This window comes from Corvus moneduloides, chromosome Z (assembly GCF_009650955.1).
Source record: "Corvus moneduloides isolate bCorMon1 chromosome Z, bCorMon1.pri, whole genome shotgun sequence".
Taxonomy (NCBI): domain Eukaryota; kingdom Metazoa; phylum Chordata; class Aves; order Passeriformes; family Corvidae; genus Corvus; species Corvus moneduloides.
The window spans coordinates 41,797,363-41,815,138 of NC_045511.1; the positions used below are offsets into that span (position 1 = coordinate 41,797,363).

A 17,776-nucleotide genomic window follows, 5' to 3' on the forward strand; every position below is an offset into this window, starting at 1 on the left:
CATTATGGAGTAGATTATTGCTATTTCCATCTCTGTAATGGATATGTGGAAATACTGAATTTTAAATATACATAGTTTCGGGTTAAGAGTATTTCTGTTACACTTTTTAAGTCAAATTTACCACAGTATAATTTTAATAGTATTTTGACTTTACCTTAGCATCCTCTGGACTTCTAAAATTAATAATTTTTCCAAATTCTTTGGCATGGAAGACAGACTTAACTCGTTCCTAAAAAAAACAAAACAGTAATTTAAAATTGAAGTTAGTTACTTCAGGCTTTAAGAATAGGATGCTATTTACTAGCAAGGCAGCTATAATGGTTCAAACAGCCACATGTACCAAGAACAGTCATCTGAGTATGTTTGCATCACATGCACATACCCTGAGAGAGGTAATTTTCTGCATGAAAGCACAGTAGAGTGAACACTCCAGCAATAACAGACTCCCCTTTCTACCATGGAGTCCCTGGATAAGGGTCTATAAAAGTGTGTAGGAATGGAAGGCAGATAATGTACATATGGTAACAAAATCCATTACTCTCCAAGGTTTTAATTTGTAATTCTCCTTCAAGTCATTACTTGAGTGGACATTCCATCAACACTGACTTGCAAGTAGTGGACTTAGGTAGCAAAACCAGCAACTTAGGCTTCAGAAAGAAAAACAGAAGGAGTTATTTGCAAAATACAGTTTTCAATCACAGATTTCAATAAAGAGCATACTGCAGACATGTTAATGGATTCTGAAATGACTGCTGTGTAGGGGTAAAGATGGATATGTTATTCAGCATTGTCTAAAATGGCAGAAACACTAAGAATTATTTCATCCTGTAAAAGTTCACTTGCAGTCAGAAATCCAGTTTGGAGGATTCCAAACCAATATGGCTCTGCCTTTCATGCTCTCTGCAATAGAAACAAATAATCTGAGTGAAAAACTGAATGACGTTGTGCACTGTCAAGACTGTCCTGACAACCAATATGTGTAATTACACATGTGAAGCTTATTAAAAACACCAGCAGGCAAATTCATTAAGTGAAACTAAATGCAGTTAACATTTCAATAAGAATTCAAGATTTTTTATTAAGAAACTGCCTCTGTAAATAGCCATTGGTGGTCATCTTTCTCCTTATGTCCTTTGCCATCTTACCAGGGAAAGGAATTTTAAGGTTTGGTTCCTTTTTTTTTAAGGAAAAATTGCAACTAAGAGCAACATTCTTCAATTTGTATTGAAAGGGAAAAATATATGTCATTATGGTCATTTTTGACAACAATAAAACCTTATTATATGCCCCAGAGAGCATAATAAAAACATTCTGTAATCTTCTGAGCCTTTTGTAGTATCACCATTTTCCAGACTGTGAATACACTGCGAACTGGTACATACAAACAAAAAATGCCTGGGGCTCAAGGAATAATTTCATCTGCAAAGACCAAGTCACCATGCTGCTTAGAACAGCCAGAGACTTGTTATCTGAGGAGTTCACCCATGTCAAATTTCAACTCCCTTCTCTGAATGCATCTCAAATACAAAGGAGATCAAGAACTCAACGGAGAGTGAGCAGAAATTCAAAGTTCAATTTTATAAACAGTAATACAAAACAACAACAAAACATGGTAAGAGTAATGTACCTTGGCCTCAATGCGCAATCTTCGACCATCAACGATGAATGGTTCTTTGGTAAATTCATCGTAAGTATACTGCCATTCACATGTCAGCTGTCCAAATGTCCCTTTTGTCACAAATAACACACCACTAGGCACCAGAAAATAAAAGTAGTTTTAAAAATTAATATAAAAATATTTAGAAGTTATTCACTAGAGCAAGTTATGAATTCACTTGCTCTAGTGAATTCATTCATCATTGCAAAATAGGTTTCATCTCATGATCTCTAACTATACAGCACACTTTCCAAAAGAGTGATTTTTGAAAATCTAACATTTAAAATATTTTTAAAATTTAAATTTAAAATTCATAGCAAAACTGTAACACTACTTCAAGCAATACTTGAGAAGGATGTCTCATACTCCACTACTAGACATTGACTGTTCCTGTATTATCCTCTTTCCTTCAATACACCATTGTAAGTGAATCTCACAGTTCAGCTGATTTTAGCCTAACCCAGTTTATAACAAATCCTTCTCAGCTAAAGAAATCTTAAAACCAATACTCCTTTTCCCTTCTTAAATAGGAAAGAAATAACACTGAACACTCTTCTCCTAACAATGACACTGTTAAAGATTATTAACAGCACATTAGGCATGCCTTCCCCATTATTTTGTCTACATATATGGTGACAGTGCAGTTACTGATCAGCAATCATCAAGGCATGCACATTTTGATGATTGTTTTAAGTATATATTATTCAGAGTTAAAACTGTTTACCTTTTTGTTACCATTAACAGATCAGTACTGTTGACCATAGCATGTGCAATATATCTGAGTTTTGCAAATCTTCCATTTTCAATTTTCTAAAAGAGATAAAAGTTTTATAGCTTTTAATATGCTAGTAAATTAATGTACCAATTTTGTGCATAAAAGGTAGTTATGCTCCAAAACTATAAATGGTAACAAAGCACATACTTCAAAATAAAAGGCTACTTTCACAAAGTCAGAATACAACTAATATCTGTAATAGCTAATGTTCATAACTACTTGGTTGCTGTTAATACAGCTATATAAATAAAAATCAATCCTAACCAAAACTGACAAGGAACAATATCATTTTTCAAAAAATTTCAGGACTCAGTTTTCTACACACTTTTGGTACACACTGAACTTCTGCTAACTAATACAGTTCTGAGACAACAAACAAAATAAAAATTCCTTTCCTACTTTATGTCTTTGCCTACAAAACACTGACTAATTAACTCAGAGAATAAATCTATACCTAACTGTATGTAAGCACCATTATCATGTAGACAGTGAGACAATAATACACTTGAGGCAATACTTAGCATTCTCCTATATTCTTTTGTTTCCCCACGAACTTAACCATTTCCTATAATTAATGTGAATACTGTAGCAGAATACTTTTAATGAGCAATATATTTTAAATATTGATGACGGCAGATTAATAACCTTTTAAAAACAGAAGCCCTGTACCTCTCACATGACTTGGCAAGCGTTGGATTTCTGACTTTCTGAGCACTGAGTGATTAAACTAGTGGTCAAATTAATATTACTGTATCTTGGTTGGGAATAGCAACATGATTGCTTGCATGCTTCCCAGCTGTTACAACTTGGAAGCAACACCAGATTAGAATAAACTAGTATAATTATCAAAAAAGATTTAACTACAAACATATAGCTTCATATATGTATGCCAAAATTTTAAAAATATCTAGATTAGATCTTAAAACAATTAGGAAAGCAAACCATTTAATGTATGTTCCCCACCACAGTAAAATGATGAAGATATCTGATTAGTGTGCCGTACAAATTTGACTGTGTGGATAATTCCACTTGCCCAAACAGACTTTTTAAAAATTACGTCTTCCCCAAAGATACCAATTCTTTTGTGACTAAAATGCATGAATATTTGAGTAGCAGGTTACCCTAAAGAGAGCTTTCCAAAAAGCTCTTAGAAAGTTCAAATTATTTCTCTTTCCCCAACTTGGTTAGGGTACAAAATCACAGCTATTGATCATGTGCCTACTTACAGAAGTCACTGCTTGCGTTTATTTTTGCAAGAGCTACTGTTGGGAGCAGGATGAATTCAGCAAGAAATGAGGAACTAAGGGCTTGGAAAATAAGCTTTGTTTTTTTAAATTTTTGGAAACTTCTTATGCAAGCTTTATTGAGGCTTTGCTCTGCCTCTGAAATGTGTCTCCCTGCCTCTTGTATTAAACAGCAGCTTGGACCTAAATAAGTAAATAACTAAAAAAACCTCTCTAAAAGGTAGCTGTTCTACAACATTCCAGTACATAATACACTGGATGGTTAGAAGACAAAGGAGGCTGTATGGACAGCCTCTGGACAGCATGGATAGGATACGTGACCCACAGGTCAGGCTACTGGTCTAGGTCTACGCCCTGATGGATTTTCATTAGTGGCTTAGAAAGAAAGACAGGGAAATGGAAGAGAAGGCTGACAAGAAAAGAAATAACACGTGTGGAAAGAGCAAGGGTGGTTCAGAAGAGGTAAAAAATACACATAACTGCACTTAACTGCAAGACACTGTGACAATGACACAAATATCTCTTACTGACCAAAATTATAAATGTCACACAGAATGACGAGTATCTCTGTTCTATTCAAAGTAAGTATAGTGTAAAAGCATTTAGCAATTTAGCCTTATTAGGATGGAGAGGATTTCCCATGTTGGAGGAGATAACTTTCTTATGCTTTGCATAGCACTGAAGTAAGGCTCTCAATCCAAGTATTAATTCCCCTTAAGTGAGATTTAGGAGAGGGGTGCTACCTCTTTCTGTCTTCTCATTAGCTTGCTAGCTAATTTTCAAGAAGTCATGTCCCCTGCTGTAACTTACTCAGCTTACTGATAACAAATTGGGAATTGTGAAAATTATTATGAAAGTACAGTACTTAACCACTGCACAAATGACAACCCTAAACAAAAACTATTTAAATGTATACCAAATTATACAAAAAGTGTTTCATTCTACTAAGATTCCCGAACGTGTGATTTGTGGAGCACAAAAACATTGTTGGCATGTAGCATACACTGAGATAACTAGTCCTCATTGCTAGCTATGAGTCAAAAATCATAAACTCAAGTTATCTGTTTTTATAGTAGACAACAGGAGTTAATTCAGAAATAAAACAGAGGGAAATGCTGCACAGGCTATTTACAAAGGGAACACTTTTATCTATGCCAATGCTAAGCAGTAACTAATTTTAAATTTTCTGCCTTTGGATTTTTCTACCCTTCATTTACAATCTTTAATCCTTTTAGTATTAGACTTATATCTATTCATTAGGAAATACATAATAGAGGGATACTGCTGATAATTCTTATAACAAGCTCACTACTGCACTGCTACTGAAATGTCTAATACAACTCAAACATAAAATGACATATAATTGATCACTCAATACAGATGCATAAATAGTTCTTAAAACTTCTATAGTATGTAGCCATTGTTTGGAGAAAGACAGCAACTTGGACCACTGTTTGGTGACGCAAAACTATGAAAGGTAACATGGATCTGTCATTCTTTGTTCAATGTTAGTTTCGACATTGTAAGAAAACACATGCAAATTTTTTAAAAGACAGTGTCTGTATTTCAAATTAAAAACATTTTAATAACCTGATTAGGTATATGCAAATCTATTTTAAAAAGGACACTCCAGAAGCTGTAACGCATGAATTAATACAAGAACAGATCCCCCTCCTTGCAAATTCTTACATAGTACAATTGCTTAGATGTCACTGCAATAATCTAACAGTAAATGTGATCAGTAACGCAGAGATATGCCAATATGCTCACTGTCTTAAAAGTGGTATCTCTGCACTTGGAAGAGATTCCTAATCACACCACACTCTCTTAATGTAATGAGAAGCAAGCAGAGAGGCCTTTGATAAAGTTAGAAATGATACAGAGTTAAACAGTGTTAAATAGTGGAGGCAAAAATTAAAATCTATGATCCTTCTGGTAATAGTTCTAAAAAATACTAGTATGTGTGATACTTAAGTCAGAATGTTTGATAACCTTTTGAACTTATCTCAGATGAAACAGTATGCAAAAAAAACACTGAAAAGGCTGTTACTGTTTAAAAAGTGGTTATAAGTCTGCTGTTCTCTCTTGATGTTGACATTAATTTTCATCTGGATTACCAGCATATTTCCCTATGAACTGGTTATGTCCAAATGTGTCAGTTCTGAAGGCAATCCACTGCTGTTAGAAACTCCAACCCTGAATGCATCTTTCAGCTCAAATTGTAAGGTTACTTTTTCAAAAGCTGTAGAATTCCTAATTTCAGCAGGCTAACCTGGTATAATTACCTATCCCGTCTTCCCCATAGAAACATTTAGTAGTTCTAAGAAGTTCCCAGGTGACTTGTCAGATGTAGTTTGAATGAATGTGAAAAAGAAAAAATAACATATAAAACATTCTTTTTTCGCCATGCAAAATTCTCTCATCACTTATGAATAATAACCACCGATAATCCTTTATTACCTACTTCCTCACTTCAGTTATCCTAATGTGCAACATCATTACACAAAATGCAAAGCAGTGTGCAATGTCCATGGTGTGTTAGTGTCAGTATTCAAGATTCCATTTAGCCATGCTGAACACTAACTCTGAAACCAACATGGTTTTATTAAAATCAACAGGAATTTGTGGTCATGGTTAACATTTAAATCTAAGGTCACAGTATGCAAAACAAAAAATTAGGACAGCAGCTCAGCTTTCTTTCAAAACCCAAAACTCCTACTTCACAGTAGAAATATAAATTGCCTATGCTGACTGTCAGAATTACCTTGATCAATTTTTGATCTGAATACACAGGAGCATTCATTTGAACAGCTGACATGGAGAAATCATATTGATCTACACTTTCCTCATGATGATCACATCTAGATGTTCTGTTTCCTGCCAATACAACCAAAACTCTTGGATTCATAGCATTTGAAGCATGATTACTGCATTACCAGGGAAATGGAAGAATACTGTCTTTAAGCCTCAACCACAATCAAGCTAAAATGAAACTGAGTCATGCAAGCTTCCATGTACCTCTGCAACAATTGGCGTTAGCTGGTTTCATGGAAAATGTCTTCTATTTGGGATTGGGCAATGGCTGTGTAATAGTACCCAAATGTTGGACATTTAAGTGGTAAGGATCCTGCTTTTTCCTTTAACCTAGACAGACAAGATTTTCCAAAGCAGGACAGATCATGACATCTGTGACTTAGTAAAGGGACCAGCAAACTAGATGGCATGCATGAATATCTGGAAAGAGTCATGACAATCTCAAATAAAAATGAAGTTATTTGAACTTCATAAAGAATATAATTTTATGAAGTGAAACCTTAGTTTTAGGGTACTTCATGATATGGATGTTTAAGTTTTGATTTGAACCCCAGCTCAAGAGCAGTGAGTGAAAGAGAGAAAGGATTAGCATGACATAGTTTTCCGACCCCTCAGATGTTCTTCCTAGCAAACCAAAGTGTGAATACTAAGGAACGAAGGCCTGTTCAAATCACTTCAACATCCTACCTGATCTGAAGCTCATGACCAAGAAGAATCGCTAAACCAAAAGCTGAACACCTCCAATCCAATAGGATATGGTATTGAAGCACAGCTTTGAAGGACTGTCTTCTCTAAAGCAACAGAATTGTGCAGCAACTTTATACTAAACACAGTGTAAGTGTTCTGACAAACTCACAGGTTATAAAAGCAAATTAAAAATAATAATAAAAAAATATTTTGCATATATTTTGAGGTTGGGTAGACATTGACACAGAGAACCACTGACTGCACAGTACAAATGCTAATGACTTAGCTTCAAAAGCACAAAACCAGTCTTTCAGCTTTATTCCCCTGCAGGACCAAGACCTTGCAGGTCTATTGCTTCTGGAAATGACTAATAAAAATTAATGTATAAACAATCCATTAAATGATTCCAGAAACTGTCTAAAGTATCCCCTGGCACTGACCTACGTCTACAGAGCATCTTGAGAAAACCAGACCACCAGAGAATCCTGAACAAAAGGGATGCACTGGATAATGTCAAAGGTAAAGAGCACAGCCAGTTATTCACCTCAGCAAGGAAGTTTATGCAAGTCACAAGAAGAGTAAAACTGAACTCCTGGGAAAAGCCATATTGTCAGCTTGTCAACAGCACAAAAGCTAGCAATCTGAGACAAAAGAAGAGCACTTAGACCTGGAGTTTTCAGGGACAGTACTGGACTTCAAATTCAATTCAGCAGTTAAAAAGGGACGGGATGGGGGAATTATGCAGCCAAAAGTTGAACTGTTAAAATACTTTAAATTGAAGAAAAAAAATAATTAAATATGGTCTCTATTTTTTGCTATATTACTTTAAATCCCTCAAGAAAATAATCTCTACATGTTTTGGGGTTCTTGTTTTAGTTTTGGATTGGGGTTTTTTTCCATCCTGAAGGAAGATCAGTTTCTGCTACTAGTTTTCACAGCTTTTTGTTCCATGACCTAAAGACAAATTAAGTACTAATATCCCACATGGTAAAGTTTTTTGTTATCTAAGATCCCCATATCCACACATCCAATTTATTTCTTTTTCCATGTATACTCAGAGGAGCCTAGACTCAAAAGAGAGACATGTAAAATACTTGTACGAAATTACTATCATTTTTGTTAACAGACAAACTTCAAAAATAGAAAAATAGAGCTATACCCCACCAAAGAGACAAAATATTCTAGGGCATATAATCATATCTGCCAACTCCACTTGCAAGTTCTGTTACTTTTGTTGGCCTTTTTTTTTTTTAGTTAGCATTCTACAACCCTTTAATCTAGCAAGTAAAGAAAGAACTCTTCTCTGTTATACTGCAGTGTAACTTGAATTAATAATATCTGACCCAGAAGTACTACCATTCATGTTTAATTTTACCTCCATGTTCCGCATAAACTTGTAGGATTTTAAGTTAAAAAAATTTAAAAGGTAGGTCAATTTTTGGTCAAAAAATAGTGACATTTCTAAAGCTGTTTTAGAATGAGGAAGAAATGTTTTTTTCATAAAATTGACATCATTTTCTAGTAAGACTGGTCATTATGGAAGAAAAACTATTTCACAGGATAAAAAAAGAAATTGCACTAAAACAGCACAAAGGAAAAAGATGATGTTAGGTAACATTATTTCAATTTTCAAAAACCAGTAAAGTTAATTGTCACAGTAACCTTTCCATAATGTTACACCTAACAATTTCCTCAACCTTTCGACATGATGTGTCTTTTTCCCGAACTGAAGATCAAAATGATTTCCTGTGTTCTTCAAAGAAATATGGGAGATCCATTTGTACCCGAAACATTCAAAATCCTTCCCAAAATGCTTCAGGCAGTAACAGACTGCAATACAGCCTTTCATCTATTTCTGCAAGGCATCCTTTTGAGGTGACAACATTACAAAACAAACAGCAACACATGACCTGTAGCAGTCATAAGCATCAGCAATTTCAGCTAAAATCGTCTCCCAAATTTAGTTTGTTCCCCCTTTTCTCTGTGAGAGTAGAGGCAACAGGTCCCAAAAGATCAGCCTATACAGCAGTTCTTGAATGCATAGTGCCAGAATATGCAATCTTAACACATTTCAATGGGTCTTCCTCCAGAATTTTGATCAGTGGAAGCCAACAGACAGTGAAAGACATAACATTACCTTGTTAAATATGCAAACATTTCAGAAGTTCTTATTGTTTTAGAGCAATGCCAACTGTCCAGATGTTGGCAGAAGAATTAATTCTCATTATAATACTTACTGGTACAGAATTATCTATTACAAGATATCTTTAAAGTGCAATACAAAAATCTGAATTTAGTAACAAACCGTGATAAAGAATGAGAAAACAGTGCAAGCATTTCAGTGAATACAGAATAAATATTTTTTAAAGAAACCAGTAACTTGTAAAGGTATTTGGTAGAATTTATAACACCAAATTGTAGTGGACCAGTGTTGACACTTCCCCCTCAGCCCCCATGTCTAGGTAAATAAAAAAACTAAATACTTCTGCATATTCCATTTTTTCTATTACGCAGCATCTTGAAGAACTACTGGTATTTTTTACACCTGTCTGTGGTTTTTACATGGAGTTTAGTTCTAGGGCTGATTTTTTACTTTTTTTTTGCTGCTATGAAAATAAAGATACTGATTTATGAAACAAACACTTCATAGTCAAAATAAAAAAACAAAATAAACTGTTAGTTCACATGTTTAAGGATATCAAAAGATACACATAATAAATATTTTAAAAATTATGGTAAAACAAATGAAAAATCAAAAGTTTATGTTAAATGTTTCTTGCAAAATGTATGTATTTTATTTTTCAATACCTTTATAAGCCATTTAGTGTTCTTACACTATCTAGTTCCAGGAAACAGGAGAAACAATGTTGGAACAGAACAGATGAATCCATTTTAGATATACTTTAGGCATGTTTATTGTTAAGAAGAAAAGCAGACAAAATACTTTTGAAATAGTAATTGAATAAAACAGTCAAACAGCATTTTAACACCAATAATGACTGTACAACTCAGTAAAGTTTTACTTAATACATTTAAAGCAATTGTAAATAAACCCTGTTAAACACTTATATAAATGCAAAAACATTAAACACAGCTGATAAAAACACATCTGGAAATAAACTCTTAAGTCATGGTATTACTTATTTCTTCATATTATTCAATACTATTTTACTAACGTCCAGTTTTATCTGTAAGACTATCTTTATTATATTATTTGCTTGTTTGTCTAGCACTCATCAACACACAGCTTATTATCCCCACGTTTTTTCACAGTTTAAAAAGTAAGAATTTAGTATCACAAAATCTGATTTCTCAGCGGGTATTATAGCAGCAACATTTAAAACTTAAAGGTCAAAAGAATGCAACAAAGGCCATGTATATCTGTTACAATCCACATTATCCTAACTGTCATCATCATCACTACTACTGTGAGCCATAGTCCACTCTTTGTAGGCCTGTCTTTTCTGAAAGCGTGGTAAGGGAAGAAGAAAGCAGAAGTATTAGTTCAAAAGTACTAGTTTGCCTGGCAAGTTTGTTAATTAAACCAAAACAAAACTACAGAAAACAGAAATTCTGAAGCAACATCCTAGTTTAGGGCACAGTATGAGCACACAAAATAACCTATATCCTATTTCCTTTGATCAGCATATACAATCTCAAAATGACCAAAAGAAGTTTTATTCCAACCTAATCCTGTAATCTGTTGAAAAGCTACAATATAGTGACCAGTATTGTCACCAGACCTGTATGCAAAGAAGCATTGCAAAAGGGGAGAACAATCTTTTTACACATAAGAAAATATTATTTTATTCAAACTGTTTCAAATACTGGACATGCAATACACTGAGTCTCATGCAAAACTAAGTAACAGCTATAGAGCCACAAACATTAAAAACCAAGAACATTAGTATACTTAAGGGTTAAACTAAGATTAAGACACCAAATATCCTATAGCATAATTTAATGTCTGGGGGAAAAAATATGCAAATCTCTATTTTCTGATTTGACTGTCTACAGGGAGAACTGTCTACTCTGCTTGGAGCTTTGAAAACATTTCTTCAAGAGTAATTACTCCCTAGAATCATCAGTAGCAAAAACTAATATGAAGCTAACAATTCTTCAGTTTTAGCTACTTTCAAATGGTGGCTCCCATCACAAAATATCAAGTGCATTACACAAGGCCACACCTTAGTGTTTTTTAAGTTGGATAATGGAAGGTACTGTACTCAGCCATACAATACAGAGAAATTAGAATTACCTGTTACATGGCAGATTTTTGTAAAAGTTTCTCAGAAAAAAACCCAAAATACAAAAATGTACAAATTTAAGAAGTAAAAGCAATGTAAAGTCAGTTCATTAGAGCTGACTCCGTTTACCAGCATTTGTTTTAGCAATACACTTTAAAACAGAAAAGGAGGTGTTTTTAAATTTATTTTCTTACCAAAAAGAGGATAAAGACTAGTACCAAATTTACGCTGTTCATAAGTAGTAGCTTCTAACTACCCTCTGGTTAAGGAAATACTGCTTTGTATCACCAGTTATAAATTGGAGAGCACAGTTTAAAGCCATCTCATTGCAAGAAAGGCACAGGTACACTATTTATTATCAAGGCATTTTCACAGTCTGCTGAACTACATCACCAGTGAAAGGAACAGTGAATATAGCTAAGGCACCCCCAACAGGTCAATCCTCTTCTACCAGAAAATGAATGAGAAACTAATGAAATGCAGGAGAAAGAGAAACAAGAGTGGAACTCAACATGGAACAAACAGCTGTGGCAATAATCAAAATGAGTCATAAAATGCTCTCCAAAGGCTACTTCATTCTTACCTACTTCCCCAGAAAGGTTATTCTGGTATGACATTTTGATGGCACACTGTGAATCCTTACATGTGCATTTTTAAAACTCTGTTTAAATTCATGCAACCGCTAATTACTACTTTATTTGTTATGGTTGAACATTTCCAGAAAGAAGCTTTATTTCTAACAGAGGAAAAACCAGAAACTCAGTAAGCTGTGTGTGTCACAACTTAAATTACTTCCCTTTATGAGGGGAATTTTTTTAAGTCAAATTTGCTTAAATGGCAGATGAATCATTAAAGAGTAAAGGCTGTTCAGCATGTACTTCCTGCAAACAGAATTCCACTTCAGAACTGTTTAAGTTCTTTCAATGGCTTCAGTATGACATAAATACAACTATTTATAAGTGTCTTTAAAATGCTGTTTTACATAAAATTAGGACTTAAAAGTCACTGTTTAAACTACGTATTATAAAATTGCTGAAAAAACTACATGTACTTATCAACAATTTTCACAAAAAAATAAAATTTAAAGGCAGAAAACTTTTCCTTTGCACATATAAAACTTTTTCTTCTGTCAAAATGCTCTGTGTCTTGCATAAACTTTTATAGATATACTGATATACTTTATGGTGTCTTCCTCAAAAGTTGTACCACAGCAGCCAAATCCCCAATGTGGTTACATGCCTAAGCAATTAAATGAAACTTCTTGACTACTGAGGCACTAGGTAAGAAGTGAATGGGAATTTAGGAAGTGGGAAATTCAAAAGTATTTATTTCTATGTGTAAGTTTAAATGTATGTCAATTTATCTTTCATTTTCTTCACCTGTAACATTTGACTTCCTGTTCCATCTCTTAATCTGTAAGGTCTAATAACTCCATCTTCACCAAAGAAGCGAGGTGGGCGCAGGCTTATCACATCTTCTGATGAATCTGCAACCCTGACAAAGCAGAAAATTTAAGACACATGTCAGTATCTCTACTCAACTGTAATATTTAGCTATGGAATCAAATTATTTTGTATACAAATTGACTCGTAAAACAACTGTTGTTGTCCATATATGGACTTTTGCACGGGAACAAACATTACATGAAACAGCAACAGACTCACAAATCTATTTCAGAGAATCACTATTATCAAATTAAAATTAGATGGCACACAGCAGCACATGCCTGCAAAGACTTAATTAGTGTCTAACTGCTGCACATCAAAACTTCAAAATTAAACACAACTGTACCATATAGAACTTTCACTCTGATATTTTTCTTGCATTTCTCTGCTAAAGAACTTACACAGGAAAACAAAAAGAGACTGGCATTCTTATGGTAACAGAAGTGATACAATTCACTAAGAATTCAGGGCCACTGAACAATTGTATTCAATGTTACTAAGTGCCTCTTCAAAACACGGTCTCCTAGTTTGCTGCACATAACAGTGTGAGATAATCTTCAGCAATGAATTTATTAAAGTGAGATTATCACGGTATTTAAATGTAATCTTAACATAGCTCTGAGACTGGCATCATCTACTGGTCTTGGAACTCATACAGTAATAATAATAAATAAAGTAACTTTGAACTCATCTGAGAAGTCCTTTTTTTCCTGCTTATTTGGGGTAAAAGTTAAAAATCATCAAATGAGGGAATTCTGATCACTGAGATTTTTAAACTAGTTTTTTCAGTAATGCTAGAAATACCTGAGATTTGTGTCTGTGGTTTTTTAAATTATATCAAGTATGTATTTTGTTAAAGAGCCACCTATTTATTATGTAAATAACATAATAGTGATACAAAGACACAAGATACTACTAATACTACTATTGTCTGTTTCATGCCGCATGGTATTCTGTACACATATTTTACTTACTTTTTAATACCCTGAAATGTGCTGCTTGCCATATCTATGATTCCACCAGTGGGCCTAGCTACTGCTCCCACTAAGCCTTTTCCAACACCTTTGAAAAAACCAGCTGCTCCTTCTTCCTGAGCTCCTAAAAGCATTAAAAGCAGTAAATCATTATAAAACATAAGAGTTTTTATTAAAATCTTAACAAGTTTTGCTACTATTTAATTACAAATCTTATTTGATATACAACTATGTAGTCTCCACACAAAGTTCATGTAAACACATTTGAACTATAAGTCAGCAGGAATATAAAATCTTGACAAAGAGTTTTATAACTCTGATTTACAATGTCTCATCCAATATCAAGAATTTACTATTGCGTGAACATTTAATGCATCAAGACCCAAACTTACCTCTTATTGGTTTTGTAACTATGCCTGTTATGCCACTGACAAAACCCTACCAAGATAAACAAAACAGACATTACAAATATGCTTCAAGATAACATTTTTCATTTTTAACTTTTTTCTTTCTACTTCATTGGTGAATACCCTCAAAGTGTATGTGTTGGGAGTATTCTAGAATTCACTACAAGCTAACAGAATTAGAGACACCTGCTTCACAGTTTCTATCTTCTTTTCTACCCTCTTGTATTTTTCTATAAAACTGTCGCTCAATTGTAGCTATATGCCTGCAAAACCAAAATTAAAATTAAGAAACAAAAATCTAACTAAAGAAATTGCAAATCAACAACTCTGCTGAATACAACAAGCACCTGTTACTCTTGCCTGCATAAAATTAATTAATTTTTGTTTTCCTCCTTACAGAAACTAGTCCTTTTCCACCACGAGTGATGCCCTCTCTCAGACCAGTGGGTTGTTTATTCATGGCTTCTCTCCTTTTTTGCTGGTAATCCTCATCCATAGTTATTGCAGCTACTCCTTTCGCCATAGCACCTGTGATTCTCGAGGCAGCTCCTGCTAATCCACCTATTAGAACATAAACCAAATTAAAATTCCAATGCAATTTACAAACACTCACCTCTACTGTTTACTATTGGGCAAACCACCATTACAGTGCTCAAAACTTACCAACAGCTCCCCCTACCAGTGCTTTAAGTCCTAGTGCCATCCCTTCTATAAATTCCTCAGGGCCCTGGATGGCTCCCTGTGAGAAAAAAAAGACACATTCATATGAGTTTTGAATAGTATGCATTATATATTTTTAAACCTTATATTTTTACTGGGATTTATATGTAAGAAATAGAACAACAGGATGAAACTGAGTGATAAAGTGTGAAAGCACCCACAAAAGCTCCTGTGACAGAAAGACAGACTATTTTAGAATACTAAATAATTCCCTGAAGTCTGCTTATTTTAAGGAGAACAGAAAAATGGTAAGATTTATTTTAAGGTATGAACTGTAAGAAACGGCCTTTTGGCAGTTAAGTTAAATGGATTTCTCTGTCCTTTTTATCTCACTTGATTTTTCCAGGCATTTTCACTTGAAATTTTCAATTTTAAATCTAAATTTAAAACCGGAAAAGGTATCAATATAGATTTTCAATACAATGCATATCTACCTACTTGTAAAAGGGCAGCAGAGAATTTTACCTGGTAAGGTTCATAGAAGAAAGCTTCTACTCCTTCAGACAAGCCTCTTATGAATCCAAATGGATTACCCAACACATCAAGGCCAAGAATAAGAACATACATCTGTTTAATAGCCTAAAATAAAAACAGTTATTAGTGAAAATATTTCCTAAATTACACTAAAACAAACAGTGTAGTATCTCAGATTAAAGTAGTGAAGAAACATGAGTTCAATATAAAAACCTCAAAATTGTGTGGAAAAGTAGAAGCAGTTGTACTAAAAAGATGAAAAAGTCAGTGAGTAAACCATACTACATCAGCCAAGAAACAACAGTACTTAAAGGCATTTCAGTAACCCTTTATTATTAATGATAGACAGATAGAAGAGAACTAATTCTTTTATGCAAAAGTATTTGTGTTGGATTCTCTCCACACAGGACTTTCAACAGTACACAAAAGCCAAGAAGGAACCATAATTCATATAGTACTAATGTCCAACAAAATGCATTAGTATTTTAATGCCAATCATGTTCTATCAGAGGTCCATCGTGTTTGGTTCCTTTATCTATTCCAGCAAGCTGTTTTGTTATCCATGCCACTTGGCAAGGCAATAAAATTCTATTAATGAGTAATTGGTTTGTATGCGTTTATTTAACCTTTGTACATAGATACAAAGATGAAAGTAATTCTATTTAATTTCACAGAATCAAAGTGCACAGTAGCACTTTCAAAATATAAATTTATTGGAATATTGACATTTACTTATTCTCACCTGTTTTGAATAATGCCTTACAACTGATGATTGGAGCTGCTGTGTAGTACTGAAGTGATACCTGAGCTCAAAGAATGCCAACCTAAAAAAAGAGAAGAGAGAAGAAGTAAATCCTTAGTATGCAGAGCAAAATAAAACTTGACATATGTAATAGTGGTATAATCTTTGTGAGTGGTTTTTGCATTTGTATTTTTAACCTACTTAAAGACAATATCTTGTACATCTGTAAGGGTGGCCCCTATACTCTTCAGCAGGAGATTCACGGACTGAAATGGTATCAATTCATTCTTTCTTTCTTCTTTGTTACTATCTTCTCCACCTGTACTGAGTGAAAAGCTTAAGTGTAACTGAAAGATAAAAACAAGATTGGAAAATAACATGGTTAGTTCTTAGATGTATTATATCTCTATCTTTATAATCTTCTAGATGATTTAAAAATTGAGTTAGGACATTTTTAGTCTGACTGAAACCAGTCTGACTTTGTAATAGAGTACACAAATACACAAGGTAGGCCAAAAAAACCCCATTGACATTTAAAGCCAAAGTGAAGAATTTAAACCACCTTTAAGAAAACAAGAACTTGAAACTGCTTACTTAAGTTTTCAGAGAAGATCTCTGGATTCTTTTAGCTGTAATTTAGGTTATTTGGTCATTTTTAAAACATTTCGTTTCTCTAAGTTATACCCAAAATGAAAGCAGACAGAAAATGGTAGCACAGAACAGTGTCCAAGCAAGAATGTAACACAAAAGCCTGAAAACAAATAATTACTAACACAAGTTTTGCAGATGCTAAATAACTACTGGAATACTGATACAGGAAAAATCCTACCCGTGCACACCTGAAATAAAGCATTTGTTTCACAGAAATCAAAACAGAACAACATTAAGGAAAGTTGCTCAAATGGCTCTTTCATAGCACAAAATGGTACAAATCTATCCAGCAGTTTTCAAAATCAGATTAAAGGAAGTTATACCTGTTTCTGACTCTCTGAAGACAGTATCACACACCATTCATTATGTTATAACAGAGTTTAACTATAGTTCATTTCAGTGATACACAGTTCACCTTGCAGAATCACTGTCACATAATTCATAACCATTAAAGACTAATCTTTCACTAAAACCTCAAGCCCATTTATTCAATCCTGTTTCCTCCATGCAATTTTTCTTGTCAAATATAATTTCTAACATCTCACAAGACACTGCAAAGAGGTGAAACTCAAATCATTCTTTGATCTACTTCCCATGGGATTGAGGGGAGTTTCTCTTAAGAACTGTTATAGAGCCTATAAAGTCCTATCACAGTTGTAGTAATGTCAGCTACACATTAATCTCCTACCCTGACTGTGTGCATTTTTTAAAAATTATGTCATTCTCCAATCCACAATACACTGTGTGCACACAAACCAGGGCATTTTAAAAGGACCTCTTAAATAATAAAAAGAAAAAAAATTACTTATAAAAAAAGTCATAGGAATGCAATAGTAAGTTAGTGGTAACAATGAAAGTACTTTTCTGGTGCTTTTTTTTAATCAGCTGTTTCAATCTTTCTTTATTTCCAGTGCCTACTATCCTGCACAAGACAAAAAT

The 17,776-nt window shown here is 33.9% G+C and overlaps 1 protein-coding gene across 6 annotated transcripts in view; it reads right to left on the reverse strand.

Moving 5' to 3' along the window:
- The window catches only part of VPS13A (vacuolar protein sorting 13 homolog A), a 110,064-nt gene that overhangs the window by 4,118 nt on the left and 88,170 nt on the right, over positions 1-17,776 (reverse strand). For 3 of the 6 annotated variants that reach the window (XM_032097544.1, XM_032097545.1, XM_032097548.1), the window contains 11 exons: positions 16,388-16,533; positions 16,187-16,268; positions 15,436-15,549; positions 14,914-14,989; positions 14,648-14,811; positions 14,236-14,281; positions 13,844-13,967; positions 12,804-12,918; positions 2,382-2,467; positions 1,628-1,751; positions 155-229 (listed from right to left, as the gene is read on the reverse strand). In XM_032097544.1, the coding sequence (XP_031953435.1) occupies positions 155-229; positions 1,628-1,751; positions 2,382-2,467; positions 12,804-12,918; positions 13,844-13,967; positions 14,236-14,281; positions 14,648-14,811; positions 14,914-14,989; positions 15,436-15,549; positions 16,187-16,268; positions 16,388-16,533 (1,152 nt within the window). Of the gene's footprint in view, positions 1-154; positions 230-1,627; positions 1,752-2,381; positions 2,468-9,949; positions 10,642-12,803; positions 12,919-13,843; positions 13,968-14,235; positions 14,282-14,647; positions 14,812-14,913; positions 14,990-15,435; positions 15,550-16,186; positions 16,269-16,387; positions 16,534-17,776 lie in introns of those variants that run through there. The other 3 variants (XM_032097547.1, XM_032097546.1, XR_004237810.1) reach the window with 2 other exon arrangements.